This window comes from Plectropomus leopardus, chromosome 5 (assembly GCF_008729295.1).
Source record: "Plectropomus leopardus isolate mb chromosome 5, YSFRI_Pleo_2.0, whole genome shotgun sequence".
NCBI classification, from domain to species: domain Eukaryota; kingdom Metazoa; phylum Chordata; class Actinopteri; order Perciformes; family Serranidae; genus Plectropomus; species Plectropomus leopardus.
In genome coordinates, this window is record NC_056467.1 from 13809811 (window position 1) to 13836649 (window position 26839).

Sequence of the window (26839 nt, forward strand, 5' to 3'; positions counted from 1 at the left end):
GTGTGTTTGTCAGGAAAGTATTGGTCCCTGTATTTCCTCAGACAAGCCACTCTGACCTTGGAACTGGTCCTCAAGGTCGACTGCTGCCTTCTCAAACACAATCAGGCTCAAACACAGAGAGAGGGAGGGTGGCAGGGTGAAAACGGAAGAATTAGCAAGGAATAGGAAAGAGAGAGAGATAAGGAAGAGAGGAAAGGGGTAGGGAGGGCATTTGAGGAATGAAGGGAGAGGACAAGAAGAGGGAGGTGAATGGGGAGGGCTGGGAGGAAAACGAAGGAGGAGGGAAAGAAATTAAGGGTTTATTGAGGAAAAGGAAGAAGAAAATCAAGGATGAAGGACAAGAGAGAGTAAGAGAGAATGGGGAAAGCAATGATAATACTTCCAGAAAACCACCATAGATAAGAGAGTGTGCAAGAGCTGCAGATTCAGAGAAGGGGGTGGGTACTCATTAATTATCTGCATTAACATTTTTCATCTGGAGGCAAGAAACGATAGAAATTGATATGCAACTGAAAAACTGAAACTGAATAATGCATGTAATATCAGCCCAGTAATGATTTGACGTAATGAAATAATATTATTGGAGAGGGGGAAACCGTGAGTATTACTTCACTGGGATGTAGTATTTGTTATACAGGCTAGAATATATATGTATGTAATGTGTGGATTTTACCAACATTTGGTTCCATTTGTAATGAAAAGAGGTCTTTCTGGGCAAGAATTTGATCTCTTCTGGTGCTAGGTAGAAGCTTCATCAGTATATGGAAGTGCTGAGAAAATAGTGGTTATTCATGATTTCAGAATTATTATAAGGAAGTTCTAATTTTTTTTTCAATGAAAGTAAGTACGGCACGCATCACATTCACAATTTTTGTGAATGAATTTTGTTAAGAGTATTTAACAAAATAGCTATAAACCTAATAGAAATTACCACAAGGTAATGACAAAAACATATTTTACGTGCAAAAGACGACAAAAGACAGCTTTTGACAACCCTGATGCAGCCAGAATTCGTACAAGAAATGCGACAACACCAAGTGCATTTATTTCATATAATCTAATCATAAATGTCTTAATCAGAAAATGGTCCATTGCTGACATAACATGGCCTAGCATACACAACCACACACACCAGACACCCCCCAGCCACAAACAAGCAGCTAGGGATTTGATTTGAAAAAAGAATGGCTGGTAGTTAATTTATACATATTTCTTCATTTAAATATAAAAAAATATGGGTCTTATCACACCCCAACCCCAGTGTAGTTCTGTGTCTGCTTTGCACTCATCGAGTATCAGCAGTTATTTATTTCTTTTATCTCCAAGCTAAAGTGTCAGGTACCACAGAAATCAGAGGTGAAGCCCAAAGAAATCAGATAAAATAGACACAAAACATGGATAGATAGGGAATCATTATCCAGTGCAACATCAACTCAGATGAATTGTGTCACATAAAATGAGATCAAAAACTTGGAAATTATATATAAAACAGTGTCAAGGGAATTGAAAGCTCAGTCGCATAAAATGTAGACCTGCATATAGCAAAACACTACATGAATCTGAAACATGAATATGAATTTTTAGTGAGCTGAGTTTGGTGGGAGTTATAGAAAGAGAAACACTGACATCTATGCAATAGCAGAAAGAGGGGAAGTTGTGAAGTGAAACACTTCCTGGAATAAAGTCTTTGTAGAGCACCTTGGGGAGACCAGCCTGTAGCTGAAGGGGCTTAACTGCTTCACTAGGTGCTGTGAAGAGGAAGGGAGGTGTTGTCCGTTGTCAGCATCTTTCTTACATCCACCATCACTTCTGTTATTGCTCGTACGTATATGCACTCTACTGTATAGATAAAATGTGTGCATATTCTGCACAATATTGATCACAGTTTTGTTGTCAGTCTGATCATAAAACATACTCATAATTATTCACACACATTGAGGCATTTTGCTCTCAGTCATTTAGTATTTCCCCAGAGAGAATCATTATCATCCTTCACTGTTTCAGTCTTTCTCTACCCCCCCCCCCCCGTGTTGCTCTCCTCAGTGCAATTCAGTTCAGTCCAGTGGCTTCACTGACATGAAATTGACATGTTGTCACCCAGGCATGCTCCACCTGAAATTGATCAGGATGTCAACCTTTTCTCCACCTTTTTTCCTCTTTACACTTGCTCCCTTATTGTCTGTCTCTGTCTCATTTGTTTGTCCTATTTATTTCTATTGACTCCTATCCTGACACCGCTGAATCTGTCTCCCCTCCACCGTGTCTGATTTCTCAGTCTTTTCCACCATTCCTCTGTCTCTCCGTCTCTGTAGCGTGACTTGCCCTGTGCCTATTTAACTGTCATGGCCCTTGCAGGATTGAGGAAGATGAAACTGCAGTGGGTTGGGAGCGCAGTGTAGAGAAAGGTATAATAAAGGGAGAAGAGGAGAATGACTGAATATGCTCACATTTTTACCGCCGTCTCTGGCAGTGTTGCCTAAGGGCGAAGATTCAAAGTGGGTCATGGGCCCAGTTTCTGGTGGATCCCCATATAACAAGAGCTCTTCTGTGTTTTAATGAGCCTGGGTCACAGAACTACATCTACTCAAATTGGCTCGGGCTCAGATTGCAGAACTCATGTTCTGGGAATCCATTTAATTGCTTCTGTTCAGATAGATAGATAGATAGATAGATAGATAGATAGATAGTTCGCCAGCCCTCTGTCTGCCCTGGCTCTATCCACGATATGTATGAGGGAGTATTAAATAGAGATTTCCTATTGGCACAGATGTTATGAAGTCATTAAGGGGGAAAATGACTGTGCTGTTGCCATGATAAAACTGGTTAAAAGCATTTACTGGAGGCTGTATGCACAGGGCAGCTGTTTATCATACCAGATATGCAGTTACCCACACATGTACAGGTATTCGAGCACATGTATGAGGCAGTTCAAATCGTGTGAACTGATTGTTTGTGTGTGTGTCTCTGGATGTTTATGTATTTTTGATTATGAGTTGTGGGCACAGAGCACAGTATATTTCAAGATCCAGAGTTTGCTCCTGAGAGTAAAAGCACAGTGGAGTAAGTTATGGTTATAAAACACCTGATATTCATCCTGCCTTGCTATTTCTTTTGCAAAAAAAGGGATAACAGACATGCACATGTCATCTGAAATTCATTAAAATATATCCAACAGCTAATTGTTGTGAATAAGAGTCTAAAAGTCCTAATGGCTAGTAACCTCTTTAGGTCTTTTAAGATTGTTTTTCTCCTATTCACTTGCAGGGCTGAAAAGAAGAAAAAAAATCGGGAAGATATGTTAAAATAGACTAATTTTTGATAGTGACTACATCCTCTGAGAGCTTATATGAACTCCAGTGAGACTGTTCACATCTAAGCAGATTAGAGACTTGCAGGCTAAATGTTTGCTGTCCAATCTGCAAGCTGTGTGATAGAGTTGCATCACTTGTAGAGTGAGAAATTTTATTAAAGGAAAACTTAAGCCACAAATACTCAATACTTTTTTCGAACACATGCATTTTCACTATAGCTTTTCGCTTAACATGGCCCCCAGTCAATTAATAAATTGATATGTTGCTCTTTTCAGTGGAGCCACGTAAAAGTTTTATGCACAAGTTCAAGGTAACACAGCATGATTAGTTGATATACAAATAGTCATTTTGTGGGTCAAATATTCTTTTAACCTAGGCTTGTTTATTATCTGTTTTTCATTTATACATGACAGAAGATTTATCTAGCTATTCAGATCATCAATGCATTTTTGGAGTTTACTTTTTCAGAAAGAACAAACATTTTTTGGTTTCAGCCTCTCAGTTCTGAAGTATTTCTAGGTTTTTGTATTTAATATGTTTGTTCCCTGAATATCTTGGAGTTGGTTAGTAAAAAAAAAAAAAAGTAATTTCAAGACAATTGGGGTTAATCATTTGGGGTTTAGGAGACCGTGATCAGCATCTCTCAATTTTTCCAGATTTACATTTTTTGGCAAAACGATCAATTGATTTTGAGAAATTAACTGGCAACTTAACCAATAATGAAAATAATTAATTGCAGCCAATTACAAGTGATAACACATCTGCCACTAACTTTACATTTACTCAACAATTCCTCAGTAATATAGACTGATACAAACACAAAAACATAACACAAAGTTTATGAACCTGCATATCTGTGCTGATGCATCCTGTTATGTATTTGTGTTTATGTGTGTTTTCCATTAGCGGTGTAATTCTGTAATCTTGTTTAACACGGCGTTTGACACAGTGTAAGTGTCAGTTAGCGTCTTCCCCAGGGTAATACTGTGTTTGACATTTAGCTGCACATTGTTGTCGTGCTCCAGATGTGATATGGGGTGGGTGGCGTTGGTTAGGACTGAGGAGATGTGGGAGTGAAAAGACAAGCAGAGGGATCACAAGGAGTAGGATAAGAGCATAGGAGGATGCCCTTTACTTGTCAATGTTTACATTTTTACTGCATGTCTTTTTCTCTGGGTGAAGTTGTGACCAGAGGGAATCAGGGTTGAAAAGAGGAAACAGACAAGGAGTAAAAAAAGGGGAAGGGGAGGACATATGTAATTGCATGGAATAGACCTGATAAGAGTGACAAGAGGATGAGAGTGGTAATTGAGAAGCATGGAGGAAGGGTGAGAGGCAGAGGGGAAGGGATGGTAACAATAGGAGAAGAGACATAGAAGCACCAGTCTCTGTGTCTTAGATTGAACTGCCTGATTTGCTGCTACAGGAAAGCAGGGGGTAGGTGAAGCCAGTGGCTCAAGGAGAGGAGGGGGAGGAGGAGGAGGGGGAGGAGCAGAGGGAGCTCCATGGAGGGCAAGCAGAAGATGCTTCAGCTTTGCATTTGATTGCATGTTGTAATTCATTGCAATATATAAGCTGAATAACAAGATGAGGAGGAGGGATCAAAGACGAAGAGGGCAGAGGGGCACACAAGTGAGGAGTACACATTGAGAATGGATTTTTGTTCTTTATTTTATCTTTCATGTTTTACTGCAGATTTTTACTCTAGCTGTTTTTGTTCTTTTTCTTGTTTATCATTTAATTATAGACTTAGATTAGGGATTAAAGAGGCATGACTTTGTGGGGGAGACTAGCAAGATGTGAAAGGGAAAAATAAAAAGAGGTAAAGGGGTTGTTGTTGTTTTTCTCCACTGAATGGTTATGAAATAAAAAAACCTCACCATATGTGAGGAGGGACTTTGAGGTAAATGTGCTGTATATGAGGTTTTATGCTGCAGCATACCATGGTCACCATGGAGATACACAGGAGATAATAACTGCCAGTGTGTAGTTGGGTTTAAGTTGAGTAGCCTATGTCCCGAGTGAGTGGATGAACGACATGATTAAGGCAAAAGAGTGTAGATGGGCAGGGTGAATTAAAGGAAGCCAGGGATGCAAGGATCGGATAGAGCGCTCGGGTGTCTCTGGTGGTAAGAATATTCTTATTGGTGTTATTTATCACCCACCTAAATCTGCCGATGAATGTAGCTGTCAAGGACTGAGTCTGAAATGTCCTGCATTAAGACCTGCTCACACTCACAGAAATACACACACTCGCATAGACACAGACACATCTACGCACATACATAGATGTTTTAAAAATACATTACACATTTTTGTAATTGTAATGACTTTTTTAATTACTGCTATTGTTGTTGTCCTATATATCTGTGCTCTGCTATTAGTTTACCATCACTTTAATGTTGCCATTTCATTTTCTTTCTTTTTACATTTGTGTTTTTTCTTAAAACATTTTGAAATTTTAAACTTTTTTGGGTGGAGGCTGCAAATAAGTCCACAAGGGTGTTTTACCTCTCCCTGCACTGTATCCTGTGTTATTATTATTTTTTTTTGTCATTTTGTGTTTTTTAAATTGTGCAAAGATTAAAAAAGAAAACAGTTCTAAATGCTGGACTGAACTTGGGGAACTTAGATCGAAAGGAATAGAAGTGTAAGATTTTTTATAAATTTTCACTGTGCATTGTAGGCCTGAACATTGAAAAAAAATCTAAATGCAACTATTTTCACTGACATTGAAACTTAGCAATTATTTGCAACATTAGAGGTAATGATAATATTTACATCATCATTCTCATTTTCATTGATTTTAAGTCTGTAGAATATGATGAGTAGGACAGGACACCTCTGCAGCATGACACTACGGCTATGTTCAGACTGCATGCCTTTGTTTCTCAAATCACATCCTAAAGACGTATTATCAGCAGTGTTATTTGCAAGTGATCAGATTAGTGTGTCCAGACATCATCAGCCTATCTGCGTGGGTTTCATTTGTAACAAAGTAGGTGTCAGTAACTATGTAGCACCTCTGGTGACACAGCTTTTCAACACGGAAGCATGAGAAATGGAAGTCCATTGTTTTGTCCGCCAAACAGTTGTGTTGTCACATCGTGGTTAGTTATTTCAATTTATTTTGGCATTTGTCTACGGACTGTTGTTCTTAAAGTGTCCATAGCACCTTTTTAACAGCTGCATGGATTCTGTTCAGTGCTTCTATTGCTCTGGATTTGATGTTGCTGTTGTGTGTGGCGTTCATAGACACTGTGTTATCTGATTTGTTATTTGGGAAGGATGGGAAAACAAGTGTGTGACAATGTGCTAGTAATGTAAAGTAACATGGAGTATATCGGAGTTTGAGAGAGAGAGAGAGAGAGAGAGAGATGTCTCACACATAAATCCCTGTTGAGATCGGAGTGAAGTAGGTTACAAGCTTTATCGATTTTGGTGATGGTAACAGTATGAATGTGTGCGTGTGTGCACGAGTGTCTGTGTGTGTGTGTGTCAATGCGTGCAGAAAATGGACGGCCTCTACCATCTGTCTCCCATTCCTCTCACTGAGACACTAATTACAGGACTTTACACTTCGCTCCACCACACTCATCATTGGCCTGACTACACACTTGCACACACACTGAGATGCTGCAGCGGTCAGGAATTGCGGGACCTCTTCTACTTTCTGTGTGCATTTCCTTTCTCTTTGTATTTCCCCTTTTCTCTCTGTGTGCTCTCATTTCCTGCTGTGATCTTTGCCCTTATCTCTGTCCCTCTCTGGCTGTATTTCTATTACTTTTTCTTTTTCTTTGGCTTGACCTCTTTTCCTCAATAGTTAAAGAAAAGTATAGATCAATTTTACCTACTTAAACTGCATTCTGTTGTTAATAACATATTCAGTAAAAAGGTGGAAACATTAAAAGATGCAAGAGCCTCATTGAATGAGAAAAGACAAAAAAACTGTTGTTTTTTTAATATATAAAAGGGAAAAGAAGATCAATTAAAGAGGGGAATCCTATCATATTCTCTGCCAGTGTGTACAACCATTCATTAGCATAAATTCCAGGTCACCCACTTTCTCTGGCAAAGAAACGGGTGCCACAGTGGGGAGACGCTTTCTCTGACATAAATTTTAGCTTTCATGAGTAGTGCAGTAGCAGGCCAGTTACTGCAGTGGGCATGTTTTTGAAAATCAGAAGGGATCAGGTGTTTTACTGTCATCTTTTCCAACAAAAATTATAGTCTGTTAGACATTTTGTGATGGCACATTTGCAATTCCACAACAAGTCAGTCATAACTTGAACAACTGAATCAATTATGTAAGTGATGTTCATTGTCATCTTCCTATATACACATGCAAGTTTATATATTTTTATCCATCTACAACTCAGACAGCAGAATAAATGTTGGCATTGTGCATTTTTGCAAAGAACAAATGTGTTTGTACTGTTACAACCTGGCTGATATGTCAAAACTTGACATTTGTTTACATTTCAATTTTCAGTTTTATGTTGTGTGAAGGCTGTGGTTAAAACCACTTGGCTAGGATTAGGTTGTTGAAATACCTGCTATGATCACTACAAACATGGCTGGACATGTCCCACTGTTAGGGTTGAGGCCAGGGGTTTGAGTCTGGCCGAGGGCCCTTTGCTGCATGTCCTCTCCTCTCTTGCCTCTTTACTTTCTGTTATTTTCAGTAAAGAGTATAAAAAATGCCAAAGAAAACGTGCTTTGGTTAACAAAATACTTTTGACTCTACAAACACGGCTGGGCGTGTCCTCTTTAAAAATGCATGCTTTCTTCAGTCCCCACTAGTGGTCTGTTGTCACACCATCCACCATCCCCTCTTCCTCCTAATAAGAAACTCAGCTCCCATACAAATAATCTGAACTACGTAACACATGTAAAACGTATTAAGTAAACATATCCGTGGTCTTGCAGAAATGTACAAGGTTTGTGTATGTACAACATTTTACATAGGTGACTGGGCTGACATCTATACATCCATCATGTTCGTCCGCTTTTCAAAAGGTTGTTGGATTAATCTTTAAAAAAACTGAATTTATATCCATGACCCTTTTAACTTTCTGTGGTTTTCCAGGCAACTACGGTGAAAGTGGGATGGAAGCATTCAAGGACATGGCAGCCAAGGAGGGCATTTGTATCGCCCACTCAGGTAAGAAACTGCATTAAATTTTAGTGGGTGTATAGTTTGTGTGAGGATTTGGCAGCTTTTTCACACACACGGCAACCAAGCAGCAATTGCGTCTGATTACCTTTTCATAACCTGTGGAACAACGCCACCATGGTGTTTGCAGTTAAAATGAGTTTACCTGCCGTCTCATCTTACAGATATTTGCTTAACAAGAAGTCATATATTTTTGACAATAAAGATCTGCCTGTTGTTTTATGACTTTGTGAAGACCCATTTCACACTGTGGGTGTCAGGTGGTTGACACTGAGCACAATGAAATACTGAAACTGTTATGAAAAAAAATGAAAAAAAAGTAACACTTCAAAGCACATGACGCAACAAAGATCCAAGCATTTCACATCTGTCACAGACTGTGTTTGTATTTGTCTGGCATGTTCCCTCAGGCAAAATTTGGAGCAATGCTGGAGAGCAGAGCTTTGATCGCCTGCTGGAGAGACTGAGGGGCCACCTGCCCAAGGCCAGGGTGGTGGCCTGTTTCTGTGAAGGCATGACTGTCCGCAACATCCTCATGGCCATGAGACGCCAGGGACTGGTGGGAGAGTTCCTTCTGATTGGCAGGTCAGTGGAGCCTCAAAGTTTTACTGTGTTATGTTGAACAGTGGTATGTTGCCATACATACGGGATGTACATGGTTTCCCCCAGGAAATTAGTGTAACTGAAATAATATGATTGAGATGTTTTAATGGGTCCTTGATTTGGGGCTCTGTGCTCTTCTCTATTCCTCTTATGAGAACCACTGATAATTGTAAACACAGAGCTATTAAAAAAAATAGCTTATTACCTCAAACTTATCCAATCAATTTCTTCATGTAAAATTTGCATCCAAGTGGTGACTATCAAGCTTCATAGTAACTTCAACCTGGTCTTTCACGCGCAGTGCTGCATGCAGGACAGTTCACCCCCAAATCAACACAATTTTCCTCTTGCCCATAATGCCATTTATCAATCTATTTATCACACCAAGCTGACAGCCCTTGTTGACTGTGGCCACTTTTTTTCCCACCAGTTCAGCCTATTAAAATGGTGGTGGCTGCTGTGGAGCTAATGAAAACACTCTGATTGGCCGTTCAGCTCAGCACATGAGAAGAGAAACAGACGGGAGGAAGTAAACAAAAACTAAAAGTCACGTGGGAGGGAGGTGGAAACAAACTTGTTATATGTCACAGGCCTTTAGAAATGTCTGCCTTCTTTTGAATATAATGAAAGTAGATGGCACGTGACTTGTGTTGCTTAGCTGAGGAGGTCACATTAATGTTTACGTCTTGCACTGTCATGAGCACAAGCCTCTCGTCCATGAGTAGATGCACGCTTCCTTCTGCGTGGAGATACAGTTGGAGAGTGTAGTTCTATTAATATTTATTTTTTTAAGTCCTTATATTAAACTGCTCATAACAAGGTCTGTGGATAATCCTGAGTATCTGGGTCATGATTCCTGGAAAGAGACATTGCTGTTGAGTTTTTTCTGTTGTAACTTTTTTTTTTTGGCACTGTAATCGCTACAAGCCGAGTGCTATCTAGTTTTATCATATTCAATGGCCATTGTATCTCCAACGCTCTGCAACTCACACCAAAAGAATAAAGACTGATAAATAGTACTAAAAGTTAGAGGAAAAATATGTATTTTTGATTTTGAGGTGAACTGTCCCTTTAGCAAATATGTTTGAGTTTCTAGTTTGTTTCATAAATGTGCATTCATTTCCTTTGATGTCATCATGGCAATCATTATTCAGTGTAGGGGGTCTGCCTCTGCTGCAGAAGGGTGTAGCAAACACTGGTATAAACTGTAAAGTACCCAAGACTTGGCTTCCCCCTGAGCAACAAGTAATTTTTATTATGTGGCTGGTAAACAAGATAATTTCTAACTCAATTCTGCTTTGTTTTAAAAACTCCTTTTCGAGGATATTTATTTCAAACTGTGGATTTCTGCCGTGGCCTAGTGAAATGGTGGAGCCGCAGCATCTTTGTACCACATAGATAACCATACTGAATGGTCTTAAATACACAAATTGACTGTACATCCAAAGCGTACAGAGAAAGACATTGTTCCCCTTTAGACATTCACAAAAACACACACGTGCACTTCCCACACACACACACACACTCACACACACACACACACACACACTTCACACACTTCACACACAGGCTGTTTTCTGAATTTCAGAGGTGTTTTTCACATTAAGGTTTGTGCTCACTTAGATGAATTCCTCCTACAATCCACTTGCAAAAATAACCTTCCAAATGGGCTGTTTTCTGCATCTGTGCTTATCTATGTGTGTGTATGTTAGTGTGAGTGTGTGTGTAAGTACGTGTGTGCATTTGTGTATGATAGTGTCTTCTAAGCCTTTTGGTTGCCATGCCAACTGTGTAATAAACATAAGATGAATAATGATTTCAGCAGCTATGCCAACCAATATGCAGACAAAAAAGACCTTGAATAGATTGGAACCATTATCACGTATTTGCTATTAAAATGCTACAAATGTTATTCTATTTAATTTTGTTCTACTCTTCCTGCAGTGACCTGCGCTGTGTAACTAAATCATAGCCAGCATCATTTTTGTTGTCAACGCAGCCGTGATGCTCATTATCATCACGCTCATCTCACCCATCGTCTTTTTCATCCACCTCATCATTGTCATCGTCCTGCTGAGAGCAAGGTAAAGTAATAAACCATACTAAACATGCCATACATCCTACTAATTGGGTTTGCCTTGTCATTAAAGATGAAAGTGGAAGGAAAGAGAGAGAAAGATCATAAAACGAGGATAAATATCCTATCCTCAAAATTGAAGACATTGATCAGCTGATGACATTACATCCTGTCAGGGGTTCAGTTGTTTATAAGATGTGACTATTCACACCATGGAGGATTTGATGGATTGTGTCAGTTCAACACACCAGGTTTGAATTGTTGCCTAAAGCTACAAAACTGAGGACAGGCTCACAACAATGCTCTACCCTCCTCTAACGGTTACTGTGAATGTGCCTTTGAGCAAAACACTTAACCTCCAACTGGTCCAGTGGAGCTGCACAATGGTTAGCAGTACAAATATATGGAAGGTCCCAAGTGAGGACAACAAAAAGAAATCGTCACTCATGATGAGAGTTACAGGGCTGCAGGGACCTTGGGTTTGTTTCTTAGCTGAGAAAGCTGTAAATCTAAAGCCCATTTTGGGGGCAAAGATTTGTGGCGAGATGAAAACTGTTTTAGAAAGTTGCAATGGTGTGAACTGGCTGGTCTCAGCAAGACTCAGGCCAGCTGATGGTTTCCCCCATGACTCAACTTATCAAAGTGGTTGATTTCAGAACATAAGGTCTGTCACCTGTTTGAACAGCTAATCGTCTGTTTGTTTGTGTGTTTGTTTGTTTGTTTGTTTGTTTGTTTGTTTGTTTGTATGTGTACCTTTTTTGTCATGTCTTTTCAAATGTCTCTTTTTGCGGGTCCGTGAATCAGGGCCGGGCAACATATCAATATATATTACATTGATATTATGATATGTGACGAAATATCGTTTAAGGTCTATGGAGGCAGTGCACCGTCTTGTCTGGTTTTTTTGGTGTAAACTAGCTGGTCTTCAGAACGTTGCGGACCAGTGCAAGTGTGCAGCTTTGGTCTTAACTGGGCTTAAGAGAGAATCATTTTAATAAACCTAGTTTGTGGTTTTAGCAAACTGGAAGTTGTTGAGGGTTCTCTTCTTTGTCACTAGTTCAGTGCTTCTTTTATTAGTTATTAAGAGCACCTACATGAAGGAGAGTTGGATCTGGGGGATAGCAGGATCCTTTGTCACAGTAAACTCTTTGGATGAAGCTCATTGCTGTCAGGTAAAAAAGAAGCAACGAACTCATTATTAGGTACAAAGGAAAGATGAGGAAGATGAAAGACCACTTATGGAACACCAGATTGGCTCTGAAATTCGGAACAGCAACAGCTTATTTCATTTGAACCACAACAAAGTAAAGTGTTATTTTATATTAAATCTGAGAAGATTTTCAATTAAAGATTCAATTTAAGCTGACATAACATGTTGCCAAATTAAATCAATGTATTCCAACAGTTCCCTTAAATTATGCAACACCATCTTGATACCAGTTAAGCACCATTTTGCTTTCCGCTTGTAAATAGTTTTCCAAGGCTGAACATAGAACCTAATGGCTTGTTAAAATTGATTTTTTTTGCAGTATATCTTGTAGTCCTCTGGTCCTGGCCAGTCTTTCTTGATTAGGTTGGTTAATTGAATATCATCCTTCGTTAGTGTCAGTATCATAAACGAACTGTAGTTATAAATTGGAGATGGTCACGGGTGGATGCCCTGCTCACTGGAGGTCTGTGGAAGGAACTTCTGATTAGCCCAGTTGGGCAGACGTGTTTAACACCAGGATAATTACATTACCACAAGAGCACACAGAAGATTATTCAGTTACCTAGGGAAGATAAGTAGGGTCATTAATAGAATAGAGTACTACAAGATCTCCAGATTGCATTTTTACTTTTTGATATAGGCTGTGTTCAGGATGCCATACAATAATTTACATGACAAAGTGTCTGTGCTATTTGCCGTCTTGAAATTTAGATATGAACATTTCAGTGACATTGCTCTTTTAATAAACTCATCTCTTCAACAAGTTGTTCAGTAAAGGCATTTTTACTGGCTTTTTGCAATTTTGTCATGTATAAATCATATATATAGGCCCACTGCTAACAAGTGATAATAGCAGGGGTGTATTGATACATCAATCTGGATTGATATAATGAATCAGTTACTAACAATCCAATAACATAGTGCAAGGTTTCTGTAAGAAATGCCTTTATTTTGAAAATTCCATGGCACCTCTGTTTCACCTTTTCCACCTCCTTACTAGAAATTCAAAAAGTGCTAGTGACCTAGCACCAGGCAGATAATGATAAGTGGCCAAGATAGTGGTCATATTTAATGATCTTATATTTACTGGTCATGAAAACAATCTCAGGCCCCAGAATTAAATAAAATTGAAACCGTATCGTGGCAGACTGTCCAAAGAATAATAAAATATTGTGATAAAACTTTTGATTCACACTCTCAGATACTAAAATAACGTAAAACCCCACTGACATAAGCATTATATATAAACTAAAAATTATTAAGTCCAGTGAAGGCCTTAGCATAACATCAAGAATACTTTCAATGCTGATTTGCATTCAGTCAATTTAAAAAAAAAAAACTTAGCAGGTGCTCAGTTTCAGTTTTCTGATTGTAGATTTCTTATACTCTTCTAGAAATAATCCTAAAATCTCACATCAGGTCCTGGGGCTAACTATCACATCACAAGAAAACTATGTCACACACACACACACACACACACACACACACACACACACACACACAACACACAGAGTCTGGATTTGGAGCCTGAGTGTATTGATTGCTTCTGTCCTATAATTCCTCATGGTGCCAGCAGGCTACAGACCCATTAATGAATAGCTGGGCTGAGATAAATATCTAGCCACATGGGACACACAAACACCCTCACACACACACACACACACACACACACACACACACACACACACACACACACACACACGTAGACGTCTACACATATACACACACTTATGAGCACAAATCGGCATGCCCTTACGCCATAATTTTTTCCGTAAATCAACTTAATAACCTCTTTTGTCTGTCTTCAAGCGAAACATCCTCTCCTTTCTGAAATTCAAATGAGGTCCTTTCAATGACACAAATAAATATGCTTCAGCCGCCACTTGTAAAATATTTAATTTCCTCCTCCCATATGTTATAGCCATATATAAGATCCCCCACTCCTCCCGAAATATACATTGTAGTAGAACTAAACACACACTTTTATTTTGATCATCTCTCTTTGGCAGAGCGCTGTGGCAAATATGGACAAATGCTATCTGACTTGTTGGTCAAAAAAGCTTCACAAATCCTTAATCTGTCATTGACACATTAGAGAAAGAATGCATATTGTGTGTGTGTGTGTGTGTGTGTGTGTGTGTGTGTGTGTGTGTGTGTGTGTGTGTTTGTGTGGGTGTGTGTGGTAGTGTGCATTTATACATTGTGCCACAGAAGTCTAGAGTATGTGTTCGTTTCTGAATTGAGTGCACAGTATAGATGTACAGTATGGCTCATTGGGTCAGGCAGTGGGAGTTTTAAGATGGTATTTACCTTCTTGTGTGCACACATACACACACTCCCACAGAATGCACTGTCCCTCCTCACAATAAATTTCCATCTAGACCATGCAGGGCAGCCACTGATAATAGCCATGACTTATCTTACGGTTGACTTCACAGCAACAACAACAACTGTATTTTATGATCAGCCATTTCAGTTTGTAATTTGTTTCCCTCCCAAGCACTGTCTGTCTTTTACCTGTTAATCTATGTCTGCTCCATCAGTGCTATTTATAAATTTGTAACACATGTGCAGCTGTTTTGCAGCCACAGATTTCAGGGAAACATTCTCTGGGCTGTGCATGTCCTTTATAATAGGAGAACCAAGTTGAACCAAGCTAAATCACTGGTTATAAGTACAAAAAGTACAAGTATAACAAATTATTTATCTGTGCAATAGAGTGCTGCAGGGATGACCTTTTTCTGTAGGCTGACACAGAAGTTAGCGCCACCCTGTTTCCCTTGAAAAGCCAGTGAGATTTTTTTACATTTGATTTTGGATTGGAAAGTAAGCTCTGTAGCTTGAAGCGTAAATGCAGTTGACAGAAATGGAAAGCTTACATTAGTGGATAATGAACTACAACACTGTCACGTGACTTCATGTTGCCACCACAAAGACGCTGTAAAGCTGTTTGGCGTAATGGCATCATATAGCCACCTGTTAGCAACTGCCTTATTTAAGACACAGCTGGGGTATTTGCTTACTTTATGTTGAAGAACCAAATGTGAAAATCTCTTAAGCTTTTCAGAGTGCAGAAACACTAACTCATTTCTGCGTTTTAGCATACATTTCCTGCAGAATTCGATAGATTAAAACCACTGTCAGTAAACTTGACACCTTACAGTTCAAGCAGTGTGATAGCATTTCTATGGCAGCCAATATGTAACCACTGCTGGATTCCCTGTCTTTCCATAAGAGGCATATATTCATACTGTGCTGAAGAAATGACTTCACTGTTGAATGAATTTAAAGAGAATAGTTTGAATCAAAAGTCGAAAAGCAGATTCTCTCTGGAGATCATCCAGCACAAGTCTGCACCCCCTCTGCCTGCTGTTGCCATGGAAATATCCCCTACCATATTTGGATGAATCCAGCATAGCAGCTGGGGCGATATGTGGCGCATGCGCATGTGTTTATGTGAATGGCTATGTGCATACGTGGGTGCATCTATATGTGTGTTTATTATCAGGGAATGTGTGCTGTATAGCAGGCTTTTCTCTGTAGCTATATTGTATTATATTGTATTAGCCATATTGAGAGTGACATTAAATATATTCAGCACCACTGTTTCCTGATAATGCTGAAGGCTCTCTCAGTGAAATTTGGATCTGAATATTGCTGTGCTGATAATCCATGAACCTACTGTTCTCTCATGTTCCATTACTCACTTGTTTTGTCACATTTCTCATCTTTGGCAGCCAGTTCCTTCACTCTTTTTTCCTCTCAAATGTTACTTCATCTCATCATCTCTCTCTCCCTGTCACTGTCTCCCTCCCTGAATCCAGCTGCTTGCGTTTTGTCAGAGTGTACAAGTGTGATGTATGCGAACTGAGACCCTGAACTGATCATTTAACAGAGGTCAGACCCCTGCAGTCTCCCAATTCACACCACAGCTGTCTGTGAAGGCCGCACTTCCTCGAGGTTTTAAATTGAGAAAAATTTGAAGGGAGAGGTTAAACGGCATCTCATGGCAAAACATCTAAGATGTCTCAAAGCTGCTGTCTTTAAAATTGATTTTTAGTGGAGTGTACACCTGCATGGTACTAAGAGAAGATCAGAGACATAGTGAGGGCAGAGCAGGCAAATAGAGCTAGGGGGGAAAGGAAAGATGCAAAAAGCCAAAGAATGGGAGAGATGGGAGGCGATGATTGAAGAGAGTAGAGATTGTGTGTTGTGTGTGTGTGTGTGTGTGTGTGTGTGTGTGTGTGTGTGTGTGTGGGGCATTCAAATATAATGGTAATAAAAGATTTTGTGTCAGACATGAAAAGCAAAATGCCCACAGTAGGAGTGTAATTTTCACATCACCGCTGAGTTTGGGAAGCATCTGCCCTTGCAGACACGCGCTTACACGGGCGAATACTAACACAAAGAGGTTCACATAATGCACATGCACGCACAAACAAGGTCTATTCCAGTGCGATGTTTGGAATATGCAGCTGTGTAATGTTTGTTAGTATCATGTTAATTTACCCCTGATTAAAACAAGAGCTGCTCCGTGTCATTTAATTGATGGAACGATGGAAATTAATTCGGTTGGGGTTTTTTTCATCACTTTGCAATAAAAGACAGCTGGTAATTAAACACAGGGGAATATGGAAGAATGAATGACTGACAGAGATGAAGGGGATTAAGAGAAATTTCCATGTGTATTAGTACATGTGTGTGACTGTGTGTGTCGTTATACATTGTCAATGTGTAGGAGTTTGTGTATTTTAGTTTATACAAATGCAAGATACTGTGCATGTATACAGGTGTCACTGTTTGTGTTAGTGTGCTACCCATGGTGCAGACTCATCTGTAGAGGTTGTCAGATCAATAGATGGTCTGTGGTTTCTCTCAGGGGGTCCACTGCGTGAGACATTTCATCTGAACACACATAAATGTGTATTTTTGACACTGTTGCTGAAATGTCAGTAAACAGTTGAAATGTGTTTAAACTGGATTAAAAATGTAACATTGGAAATCCGTGATAATGACTCAAATCTTGTTCCGAGTTCCCAATAGTCTGAATAGGGGCATCTAGCTTTCGGACTGAACAAATCTGTCTTTTCAGGGAATTTTGGGATTTTTGGAGGCCTTATCACTAATCCATCCCACACTTGCACTTTCCAAAAATTTCTCCTCCTTGGGGCAATGAATGAGCCTATGTCCATCTGTCTTTCACATGGGATGCCTTTGGTGAATTCTCAGATTTTACTGGTCTGGTTGTGCAGAAAATACTGATGGCTAACCTATAGTGAGCCAAAGTCCTGATGTCATGTCCAGGATCACCTCTATCCACCACCTTCTGCCACTCAATGCAGTGTTGAAGTCTAAAGACTTGTGTGTCTCTGTCTCACACAAAGAGGACTTGGATTTTATTTCAAGACCTCAGCTGTGGGAGTATCACTTAACTACCTGTACAAAGGCAGTAGGCCTAAATGTAGTTAAGTACATTTTAGTGTTTGCTTTTATGTTTGTTCATAGAAAACAAAGGAAAATTCCCACACATAAAATTCACCTTTTCAGTTTTGATTGTTTTATTAAGACATTTCTCATGTTGCACTTACACACACACAGATTTCACAGATTTCTGTTTTTTCAGAAAATACTGATGGCTGATCTATAGTGAGCCGAAGTCTTGATGTCATATCCGAGATGGCCTCTATTTCACAAAATTTTGTAACTCATTGTTGTGTCTCATATGATTAAGTTGTTAGCATACAAAAAACTACAGTGCAGGTTACTGCATCTTTGTAAAAGTATCTTCTGAGGCAGTTCTTCAAACTTTGTAGTTATCTTTGTTTTCCAAAAACTATTACACTGTTCGGTCCGCTCTGTCCTTCTGTTATCACGGACATGTCTGAACTAGCCACAACCTCTCAATCCAGACATGGACTTACTTCGTATGTTGAGCTGTAAACTTTTTCCTACAATGGTCTGGGGTTCATGGAAAATGGTGTTAAATTTGACGGATCAGTTTATGTCCATTTTGGTTTGTGTGCTCCTTAGAGAGTCTGCACCAAATTCTGTGGTTGTTTCAAAATGTGTAGCCCAGAGTCCTCTGGAAATGTCACTTTTAGGTTGTCAGCAGAAAGAGTATTCATATTATGCGGACAGCACAAATAATGGTGAAAATCATTTGACGATGTGATGCATTATGTCACTATTTTGTCCCAAGCTTTTGCTGCAATGTTTTTTTTTTTAAATCAAATTTTTGTTGAACCTCTGGCTCAACACCTTGGTCTTCAACTACTTTTTGTATTTTATTGAGTCTGTCAACAGAAATTCGTACTTACAGTACTTGTACAAAAAAGTTTCTTTACTTTCATGATGTGTGTTCAAAACTACAGACCAAGCGCACTCGAGTTTAACCATTGCCAAAAAACCTTGCCTCTAAAAACTTTATTTAATATTAAATAAAATATTCAAAAAGAGTCATCACCTTTCGTTAGACTTACTATTGTATGTGTATTTGTCATCGTTATTGACATCCTTTTGTTGTACAACATCAAGCCCCTTTTCTTTAAATTTGACAAGGGAAAGAGTTCATAAGGCAAAGTTGCTTGGATCTCTTTCTTACCTGGTGTCATAAGTGTCAACCACATATCAAAGAACACAGCAGGTTTCATTTTAAACCCCAAAGAAACTCTACCTTGACTTTCATTTTCCATTGTCAGTTTGGGTGACGTCTTCCAAGACAGCCGATCAAAAGGCTGCTGAACTGTAACTATCCAATATCAAAGAATTCTCTGTTCATCTTGTGTGTTTTTCCCTTTATTTCTGGGTTTCTCTGTCAGTACCTGTTTCTATCTTTTGTCCCTCTGTCTACTTCTCTTTCTCCTGCAGCTCTTTTTCTTTTTGTCACTTTACTTCTCTCTCTTCCTCCCTCTGAAAGGAAAGCAGGGAAAGCACTGTTTTTTTCCTGGTCTGTAGACTTTAGAGATGTTGTTAGAGTAGAGTGTATAGTCATCTGAAAATAAGAATCATTCTGTTTTTTGTAACCTTAGAATGAGCCGTTATCTGCATATGGAGTGGGTCCCTCCCACAGAGTCCAGCATGCTGTTTCTCCAGTAGCCCAGAGTGTACAAACAAAACAGTGACTCTAGATAAGGCCATTGAGTTTTTGTGTAAGCCACCATAGTTCTCTGACATGCTTGGCGCGCTGGAGAAGTTTCAGCTCTGTTAGATGCTGAATCCTTCCCACTGGACCTTTAGCTTTTTAAAAAGATGCACAAGAATCCATTATGGGCTTGTACTTGGTAGAAATGGACAGCTGTGCATCATTACAGTGTGCATATGTCTCTGTTTGTGTCTCAGGGTGTTGCATCATTTTATGTCAACTCTTTTTATATTTTCATGTTGTATCGGGGATTAACACAACAACAGAAGCATCTGTTATTATATACAGTATTTTCCAGTTTTGTACAATGGTGATGAACTCTGTGAAGGTTATAATATCTATCTTTTTGATGACACTGTTAGAGAGGTGTTGGTGCTGTTGAATAAGCTTTTGCTGTTATTGTGTTGATTCCCTCTAGGTCAGTGCCTGCAGTTGGATTTTAGCTGTGAATCCTTTTTAATGGGATGTTGAGACCACTGAAATAGCATTACATCACACAGCACCAAAAACTTGTATTAACTGTAATGCTGCATTGACCGTGTAACAGTGGTGCCTAGAAAATTGGGTGGTGTGGGTTATTTTTAGCCACTGAATTTGAGCTCCGTGAACACTGAGGTACATCACTAAAATTTACAAATAACCCACCACCACATTTTTTTTTAATCTCTTTAGATTTTCGCCTCTCCTCTCACTCATATACTGAACAGTGAGAGTTATGATTATTTGTCATAAGTCATTTTTCATACAAAAAAAAAATCATGGTTCCAGATTATTTTTTAAAATTTCTATTTATTATTATTAACTTTTTCGTGTACTTTTAATACTTATATGCATCTTCCTGAAATCACATTTACTTTGTTCAAGTTTATTTAACAGTGTGTCAGTTTCACTCCTGCAGAAATTTCTCTTACAGCCTTTTATTGTCATTTTTCCAGTCTTGGCCATGTGCCAGAGTCTTTGCACATTGCACAAAACCTGCCCCTATATAGTGTTAAGGGGGCATTACCTATGCTAATAGGTGAGTTAAGATCAAGTGGGATTCATCAGCATTGCTTAGTTCTACAGTTTGGTTTGAGTTTGAGGGAGGGATGGTTCTCTCTCTCTCTCGCTCTCTCTCTCTCTCTCTCTGCTTCTATACTCTTGGTGTCCATGGCGTTCGGCATATGAAATGCAAAAGTACAATCTGTAGTTGCGTAACAGCCCATGAGCCAGCAAAAATCTGACACATGAGACGAAATACAACTTTTTTTGAGCTGGAAAGTTTGAGCTGAAGATGAGTACGGAGATCTGGGCACTGGCAAGATGGAGGGAAGTTGAACCCAAGTTATTTACACAAACTTGCCACACTGTTATGATACAAAGCTGGTCGAAAATCGGCGACCTATTCATTTAAAGAATGTCTTTAAAGTTACACGAAAGTGACATTTTAGAGGTGTTGCTTACATGGTTTAATGCACAGTATTTCTATTTAAAACAGCATATATAAAGAATAAAGAACTTAAAAGAAAGACTGATGATAGCAACCCTTTATGTATCTAGTCATTCTTTTGAGAGCATCAACATGTGAGTGGCTGGTTTAAATTTTTTTTCGAAAATCATATCATTAGGCAGTTCTGCTGCTTCACAATCCCTTCATCTTTTTTCTCTCTGTTCCTACTGAAACACAGGCTGATTAATGACTGCTAGTGATCGCTCTGCAGTTAGAGAGGACTGAAGAACAAAAGACGAATGCACAGGAATTTCTAATGATATTCCAACTCTCAGAGTCCCTTGATGGGGAATTAAGAGGTTTTTCCATATGTAGGGCAGACCTGTGGGCATGTAGACATGCATACAGTCAGCCAACACAATGTATACACACAAACGCACTTTGATCCACATGCACATCTATACACATAAACACACCTGTATTCAGTTGGCTTACCATTATATGCAAGATGCAAAAAATGCTTATATACTGTACATATACACACATTCAGTCATTGGCTAACACAAAAACACACCTACAAACACAGATTCATCCTCTTATTGCTCTCCCAGGGAATGGCCTTATCCTCTTACAGCTCTCCAGTGGGAAAAGTGCTGGGAATTTAAGAGGATAGGAGGGGGAGAAAGACAGACAGATGGACATAAATGACAGAGAGACTGATTGTAGGGAAGGGCGGTAGAAAAAAGGTTAAGTAGAGTAAATATATATCTGTCTCTGTCGGAATTTGTGTGTTTGTGAATCTGTGTGTTGGTACAACAAATAGTGTTGCTTGCGTGGTTCGTCTGTTGTGAGCTCTCATTTTGGCATTTCGCTGCTCATTTTCTGAGATTTACACTGTGGGATTAAACCGGCTGTTACGTCAGCCTAGTGGCTCAGCATACTCAAATATACAAAAATAATCCTTTTTATAGTCGTTATAGTGATCCACACAGGATCTAAAGGGTTCCCTTTTGTTTTTCTGTTTCATTTTTGAGATATGCCAATGAGCTGAACATTCATTTAACTGTACTTTTTTCTTATGCTGACATCGAGTTGACATAAGTTAATGACAATGTAGATTTAATCGGGACTCAAATTACCTCTGATGTTTGATTCTCAGTACTCATCATCTCCTCCAACTGTTTTCATTTCCACACTTGACTTTTTGTGTCCCTCTATTTTATATTTATAATCAGCCACACCTTTTCAGCCTCCTTCTCTCTTCTGCAAAATGCACATGCTTGTCATCCATCACACATTTTAAAGGCTATCTGTGAAGAATTGCCCTGCTATCTCTTACAGTGCCTGGACAGGAAATGAATTGGGCCTTAATGTGACTCTGAGTCTGAACCAGGCAAAGGTAATTAAGAAAAATATGAAATGTGATGCCTCTGGTAAATGGCAGGCCACTGGTGAAACAAAAGATGGGAATGAAAGAAAATTGAGGCTTCTGAGTGTTTTGTCAGTTACCATATTTTGAATTTTTTTTTCTGCTATTGTGTGAACAGTGCAAAAAAATAGGAGCAATTGAAGAGATGGGATTGCATTGACACAGGCCGTGAGAAAGAATACATCTAATCCTCAGTATTTCATTAACTCTTCTCCTTTGTCTTATTATTCAGTTTTTGAAGAAATCAGCTCTTTCTGATGTATAAAATAAAATGGATGCTTCTATCCATTCATCACATGAGGCAATTTGTTCAGTTGCCTAATGTGTTAATGGGTTACAGCAAGAAGTGGGTCATCGAATTAAATTAAATATTAACTGAAAATGGGTTGTCTTGGCTGACTCTCGCAAGTATGTTGAGGAAATGGACTGACTTTCTGGCTTCTGACACTTCATTGGTTAGTTCTAAATGAATCGCAAGTCATTTATACAGAGAAATACTCAAAACTTGTTGGATGTTTTGGCAGAACAGCATGTGTGTGCATTTAGGAAACATAATCATTATAATTTCTGGCCATGCAAAACACACAGTATTATGTTGTACTAAAGTGGCTCATTCCAGCAGTATTACACCTCTCAGCTCAGTAAAATGTTCAGATGTATGAGCTGGGAGTGAACAGGTTTGTCACTTTGCCCGTTTGCTGATGCACAGAGCAGGTTAGGACAACTTCATTGGAATGAAACAATATGATGTTTGCTTACTTGCTCTTTTTCATCTCCTCCAATAATTTAGAAGTATAAGATGTATGAAATCTAGGGCTGTACCTGACTGAAAATTGTCAGTCAAATCGGATTTGGCTGTTCAGTACGAATATTTGACAATCTGTTTTATTTTCCACATAGTTTTAAAGTTTGAGCAGGCTCAGGGGGACATTACATGTGACAGCGGCATTCACGTCATATATTTATGACGGGTTGCAAATGTGCAACAACATTTTTTGCCAACACAAGATATCAAACAAAAGCCAGAGACTGTATTGCATTCAATTGCTGTGAGCTCTAAATTCACCACTTATAGTAGAAGAGCAGTCTTTCTCTTCCTATGTGCCAAGTATTTCCTTTATGCAGCATGTCCACTACTGCTTGAATCAAAGGTTACCGTGACAGTCAAGAGTGTTCACTCCGCAGCAAAATCTGGAGACCAAAACATCCCCAGAAGTGCACAGCACACTAACAAGCAAGAAAAACCTAACCAAAAACCTAAATACAACTGCTGGATTTGAGGCAATCTCTGTCGACTATGACTGATGGTTCACATCTCAGACTTTAAAGGAGCAGCCCGAGTGAAATCTGTGTGAAATTAGTCACAATCACGTAAACCCAAAGACACACTGTTGGATAATATACAAAGCAAACTCACACATGATTGTACCTTTTACGTTCAACTAGGTAAATACAGCAGCTTAATCACTGGCCTTATGCTCTATGACGCTCTGTATTCTCTGATTTATCAGATAGGTATATGAACTATACTGCAGACTAGCTCCTCTACCTACGGTGACAGCTGACTCATATGAACAGGTCAAAAATGAGTTGAATGTGCACTGGCAGGTCCGCATTGTATACGGTGTGGTATGGTGTATGAAATGTCTCTATCCTCACTGTGCTGTATTTTTATTCACTATGATAATCTGTTCACATCTCTTGAAATTCTTATAATCATGCAACTGATGTTAGTAACAGCCAGATGTTACCAGGATAAGTAATGGGTGTTTTTGCAATTTCAGCTTATTTCTGTGATGTTTATTACAACTTTAGTATTATCTGCTGCCCTATGTTCAACACACAGCCCCACTTGCTAACTGAAATAGCTCTAGTCTGTGTTCGTCTTTGCCCTTCTGCAGCATCCTTCAGTGTTGATACGTGTGACCTGTAACCAAGGTGGTGACTAGAGGGCAGACTTAAGACAGACAAGTGGCTGCATCAGAGCCAAAGATGTGCATTTCTTTAGTTGATTTACTTTTTCAGCTGTTGGATTAAAAAAAAAAACACTTTTCTGTAAAAATGCTGAATATTGCAACCTCTTTGTCTGATTAGCCACAGATCATGCTTCAGTAGCCTTTTAATTTTCCCCAAGTGCTCCACTAAATAGTCAAGGCTTTATTCCATAGAGGATGCAATTTTGCGCTATTAATAAAATGGTGATAGCTTTCTTTTGTAGCCAAACTCTCAATATTTGCAAGTATGTCATTCTGCAGCATTAATCTTTCTATTTAAAAAGTTACCCAGTACTTACAGCATACATTCTTTGATGAAGACTGTGATCAAGATAAGGTTAATCAGGATAACCAACTATAATCAGACAATGCCTGTAGAAGTCTGACTAATGAGCTATTACTCTATAATCATATGTCTGTGTTGGATGACTGTATGAAGCTGTCAGACAATGTGATAGGCTTCAATATGTAATTATTTAAAACACAGGCAAGCTTTTGACAGGTATCTGTAGGTGGTGGCTGGCCCAGACAAACACCAGATTACGCATCGAAAATTCACTTTTAATTAGCTTTACAATTGTTTCAAACTGATGACATAGATACTTAGGTAATACTTAGGTAATAAACACAGCAGATTTTTTTAACAATACTGCGCAGGCCATTAACTCTGCATTATTACCGGCTACTTAACATCAAAGTGTTTGTTTCAACTCAGCATTTCTTCAACTGGATGGCACCTAAGGTTAGCGGGGCAGGATATCATTCACTGACCCCAGGAACACATAGCCTACACCAAACCATGTCGCTCATTTGTCTCCGTCTCCCTCACTTTCCCTTTCTTCCGGTGAGCTCAGTGAGACGGGTGCGATGTGTGCCACATCACAGCCCCCGCACAGCTTGTTACCATAGGAACACAGGAGACAGAGAGCAAGAAAATCATAGGGAGACAGAGACAGAGTGAGAGTGTATATGACAGAGAGGAAGTTTGTGAGAGAGAGATCAGGATGTTTACTTGTGTGCTTTACACATTTCTCCATCTGTGTCCCTTGATATAACAAAGACACTTTCCGAATACTTCACTCAGATACTTTGCGCTGAATCATTAAGGTCAGTTTTACCGATTAGAAGCTGAAGCAGGATCATTTTTTTTTCAGATGAACATTCCGCACATGACAACAAATTCATGTCACAAGTGACTATGTGGGGGTAAAGTTATGCAGTTAAACAATGTAACACAAGTCATTAAAGTGTGCTCATGTCTGGATATATACTGCAATTGGCCATATAATTGATGACATTGGATTAGATTAACTTCTTGCCATTTTCACATGAACAGGGCTGTACAGGCACATTGTAATTTTTTTGTGCGTATATCTCTCAAGTAAGCTTGTAAGAAAAAGGCAAAAAAAGTTAAAAAAGCATCATATAAAACAGAAATGCACATCTTTTGAATATGTATGAATCTGCTTCAAACATTTATAATGTACAGCTTCCTGCTTCCCAAGTTCATGGAGCACAGAGGCTGTGTAATTCTAGCTACTGCCACAATGAATGACCTTTAAAAAAATGTGAGAAACCAGTGTCATATGACATCAAAGGGAAAAAATACCAAGAGATACAAAGCCATTGATTAAATTGACTTTGAAAGTAATTTGGCACAAGTATGTGCTCTTCCAAGTGCTTCAAACTACTGTCAGTGGAAAGTCTGTAAGCTCATAAATGCAGTCGTAACCACTTCTGCATTCAAACTGATAATAAACCAGAGATTAGGTTAGGTGAGATAAGGTGGCACAGAGTCTGTGCCACACATTATTCTACATTTGCTGTATATCAATGAATCGTCTGTATCACCTTGGCTCACTGGAGACTTATAAAAAAAACATCTTCTCTATATAAATTTCATGCTCCTGGATCACAACATCACAATCAGGACAGCACAAAAAGAATTATTAAATTATCTAGAAATACGAAAAAGGTGAAAGTAATGTTTCAGTAAACTGAAAACATCCTCAGAGTCGACAAACACTGCATCCAGAGAATAACCGTATCTTTTGCCACTGCAAATACAAAATAGTGCCATCGGATTCTTTGTCCACTTGTTCTGAAGTGATGTTGTTCAGACTCTTCCTACTGCAGCATAAAGCTTACCAAATCCATTGCTGACATTGATGAGTTTAAGCAAAACAAATCCTTAAGCAGGCCCAAACTCCAGGGACCAAGTCTGGCCATAGAGATCGGCTGCTACAGCAAAAACATTGCTACCGAGGGACCAGATTATGCTAACATTGTTAATTAGGACACACAGAGGACAAGCAGCATTTTTCACTCCCCTTCTCAAAATATACACAGATCTGAGAAATGTACAGACGGGTGACAAATCAAAGGCAAAACCAACCCCCAGAACAGCTTCAGTGTGCCCCTTGATATTGATTTTACAAATCTCTGGAACTCTACTGTAAGGATGAACAG

General features: G+C 39.1%; 1 protein-coding gene across 1 annotated transcript in view; it reads left to right on the forward strand.

Moving 5' to 3' along the window:
* Nucleotides 1-26839, forward strand: part of grm5b (glutamate receptor, metabotropic 5b) — a 79830-nt gene that overhangs the window by 17759 nt on the left and 35232 nt on the right. Inside the window, exons 5-6 of the mRNA XM_042486430.1 lie at nucleotides 8401-8475; nucleotides 8898-9072. Of these exons, the coding sequence (XP_042342364.1) occupies nucleotides 8401-8475; nucleotides 8898-9072 (250 nt within the window). The remainder of the gene's footprint in view (nucleotides 1-8400; nucleotides 8476-8897; nucleotides 9073-26839) is intronic.